The sequence below is a fragment of the Acyrthosiphon pisum genome, chromosome A1, assembly GCF_005508785.2.
Source record: "Acyrthosiphon pisum isolate AL4f chromosome A1, pea_aphid_22Mar2018_4r6ur, whole genome shotgun sequence".
NCBI lineage: Eukaryota > Metazoa > Arthropoda > Insecta > Hemiptera > Aphididae > Acyrthosiphon > Acyrthosiphon pisum.
In genome coordinates, this window is record NC_042494.1 from 111867234 (window position 1) to 111871047 (window position 3814).

The following is a 3814-nucleotide window of genomic DNA, read 5'->3' on the forward strand; positions in this document are numbered from 1 at the left end:
CACAGACACAAAAAAATAAAAAAAAAAATAAAAAATAAAAAATATAAAAAATAAAAAACACACATCATTGTAAAATCAATACATTCATCGTTCCACTCAGAATCTAAAAACTGCATGACAATTGGATAAGAAGTTTCGAAGCCAAACCATAACAAAGATTTCCTCTTTTTCTTGATTTCAGTTTTATATATATAGATTCCTCTTTTGCTTGATTTCAGTTTTATATAAATAGATAACATAAAATGTATTTTGTATCGTTTTTTTTTTCAGATTACAATCGATGCGTTATTACCTAACAGGATTGGTGGTATTAGGAACCGTAGTATTGCTTTTTTTCGTATTTTCGTCACACCATGTATACAACGACCACAACAGTATTCCCGATCCAGAATTCCCGATTCCGCCATCAAGTATGCCGATGGGTTTGTACAACAAGGTCGGTGTTGTATCCAACGGCGGACCGTGTGCACAAATTGGAGTGTAATAATAATAAACATTTTATCTTACAAATATGGCACGTGCAGAATTTAAAATTAGTGGGGAGCTACAATGTACAGTTTCTTTGTAATATAATATCAATAAAATATATTTATTGAATTAACAAAACAATAAAAACATTTAAGGAAAATGTTACTAAAAGATTTGTGTTTCCTATTTAATATGAGATGGGGGGCTACTTTTTATCCCATTGATGTTTTATACTTTAATTACCTACACTGCCGTGCCTTTTAAACGTTTGTTAATATTATTTTTTACAAATAATCACAAAACTTGTATAAAAAAAAGAAATATGTGACTTTTGTCATGAAAATAAACGTCAATATATTTGATTAAATTCTCGGACATTTAAATGTTTATAATATTTTATAGTAATCTGGCAATATTATTGTTTTTAAAAAGGGACGTGATGTCGAATGGAGGAAATGCTGTTGATGCAGCAGTAGCTACAATGTTGTGCGATGGTGCCCTGTGTCCAGAGTACATGGGTATTGGTGGAGGATTTATAATGAGTATCTACAACGCAACAACCAAAAAAGTGATGACAATCGATGCGCGTGAAACAGCTCCTGCTGCTGCGACTATATCAATGTTCGTAGAAGATCCTTTGAAATCTATTTACGGTACTTGTTACATACATGTTCAAAAAACAATTTGAAGAAGCCTTGGTATATGTGGCATTGGCACAACTATAACTTGATAAATTATTGGGGGTTGCTGAAATGACGTAACTATTAGAGTACCATTTTTACCAGGGGCGCCATTTGGGGGGGGGGGGGGCAGGGTGTGCACTCGCACACCCTGTAATTTTGTTGTCCACAATTGGCATTTAATTGTGCATGCACCGCAGCTATTCACTGATAATCATAAATAATATTATAATATTGTGTTCTTTAATTTGATAATTGATAAATTGATATCGGTATCACTTTATCCACTGGCACACACAAATATGTGTAAATGGTAAGTGGCTACTGACAGGGACAGACTGGCTATTTTTGACCCGGGGTGCAAAATTAATTAGGGGCCCGTAATTTTTTTTCAAACCTACCTAAATTAGGAAAGAGCCCTTAGTTTTATTAGTAAATATAAAAAAAAAATTAAGAATAACATGTTGTTTATTTATAGAGATGTTGAAACATGTTATTTTATTTTTATTTTGTATAATACCGTATTATACCAGTATTATACCGTATACCGACTGTGGTAATCGGGGGCCTGGATCATAAATACAAACGAGGGCCCGAGGTGCTACTTGGTGTATAGCACCCAAGGCCAGTCCACCCCTGGTTACTGATAGACAAAAGACATAATAATAATAATGATATGCATCTATTCTATCTGAAAATATCTTTACTATACACTATACAGTATATACACAGAATGTATGAACGGTAAAATGTAATGTGTTAACTATAAAAATATGTTTTTATTAAGTATGTTTTTGATACTGTAATGAATCTGTAATGAAAAACTGAAAACACTAGAAACGTTCTTTTAACGATTGGCCTGGAGGTGGGAAAAAATTGGCCTCTTTAATTGTTTGCACACCTTAAAAAAAACTGAAATGGCGCCCCTGATTTTTACAGGTCTAAAAAGCAGTAACAATTTAATGTGTAAACTGGTCTCTGAATTTGTGAACTTTAGGTATAATATACGTTAACCGGGTAAAATTGTTTTTATTTTTAAGAATCATTTAAGATTATCCAAATGACACAATAGGTATGTGGACAAATCCGATTACTTCCGATTACTTTGCCATTATTAAATATTATATGTATTCGTATAAGCCGTATTTATTCCAAGAATTACATTGTTTCAAAGTACAAAGTAGAACCTTTTTAGTTCTGAATTCTTGTCAAAAATAATAAATCATAATAATCATAACTTGAAATATGTTACAATTGTATCCAATATCATCAACTTGTATGTTTTAATGCGTATTAAATTATAGTATGCACAAATGCACAATAAAATATAATTAACTCAGAGTCATTGTAATTTAGATATTCCTATAACAATAAGGAATTTATATTTTTTTTAATCTAGGAGGAATGGCGGTTGCAGTTCCAGGGGAACTCAAAGGCTATTCGACAATTTATAATTTATACGGTGGTGGCGTTTCGTGGGAATCGTTATTTGAACCAACTATTAAATTATGCGAAGAAGGTATGACGATCAGTAATCGTCTAGCAATTAACTTGAATAATCACGAAGACTTGATAAAAAATGACTTGCTGCTCAGGTATAAATAACAACATTAAGTATTTAAGTGAGCGTTAAAACAAGATAAGATTATATAATTATTTTTGTGCATATGTAATGTTATGTGTATATAATATTATTATATGCACATTACATTTTTATCATATAATTTATATAATTTAAATAAACAAATAAAAGTTTTGTGTTTTATTTTGTAGAGAAGCTTTTTTTGATGAAAAAACCGGTCACGTGAAAACCGCTGGGGAACAGTATAATTTTCCAAAGTTAGCAGAAACAATGAAAATTATTGCAAAAGAAGGTGTAGATGCCATTTACAATGGTTCGTTAACATCTAAATTATTGGAAGATTTAAAAGAAGTGAATGGACTAATCACAAAAGAAGATTTAGCCAATTATACGTAAATAACTTATACCTACATTATGAATTTTACTATTAGTAATACGGTGGGTTTAATTAATTTTTGCAAAAACATTGTATTTAAAATTTTCATTGTACGTTTAAAATATAATATTATACCTACGTTTAAATGTTTTAAGAACCCAGGAATAAAATATTTAAATTACAACAAAATAAATAAAATCCTTATTCTTCGTTTAAATATAATCTAATTTTGACAATATGTTAGCTTCAAATGTGTATAAAAAAAACTGCTTATGAGGAATCTTGTATTAAATTTCAAGCTCTATAACCATTGGTCATTGACCAGGGAAGAAAATTTTCAACGACATTTATTGAAATAAACTAAAAAAAAAATTTGAAATTTAAAGTACTTATAAATAGCTCAAAAATTTGTCATCATTTATAGAAAATTCTAAAACTTCAAGGGGTCAACATTTTCAGTAGTTTTCAAAAGCAAAATTAAGGAAAAACGGGAATTTCGTTTGTTGGTGTAACTCTAAAACAGATGACCGTAGATACATGAAATTTCGACTGAATGTTTATATTAGCATTTTCTATACACCATAACATTTTCAAAATATTTTGACTTATTTTCAGCTGTTTATGGACATTTTCATTTTAGAATTTGTTTAGTTTTTATTCTATAAATATAAATACAATTTTATTTGTGGGTAAAAAGCTTGAAATCTA

The 3814-nt window shown here is 29.9% G+C and overlaps 1 protein-coding gene across 2 annotated transcripts in view; it reads left to right on the forward strand.

Annotated features, from left to right (window-relative positions):
• Window positions 1-3814, forward strand: part of LOC100162774 (scoloptoxin SSD14) — a 29413-nt gene that overhangs the window by 22902 nt on the left and 2697 nt on the right. For both annotated transcript variants that reach the window (XM_029488053.1, XM_001946273.4), the window contains 4 exons: window positions 271-480; window positions 901-1121; window positions 2548-2743; window positions 2922-3122. In XM_029488053.1, the coding sequence (XP_029343913.1) occupies window positions 271-480; window positions 901-1121; window positions 2548-2743; window positions 2922-3122 (828 nt within the window). The remainder of the gene's footprint in view (window positions 1-270; window positions 481-900; window positions 1122-2547; window positions 2744-2921; window positions 3123-3814) is intronic.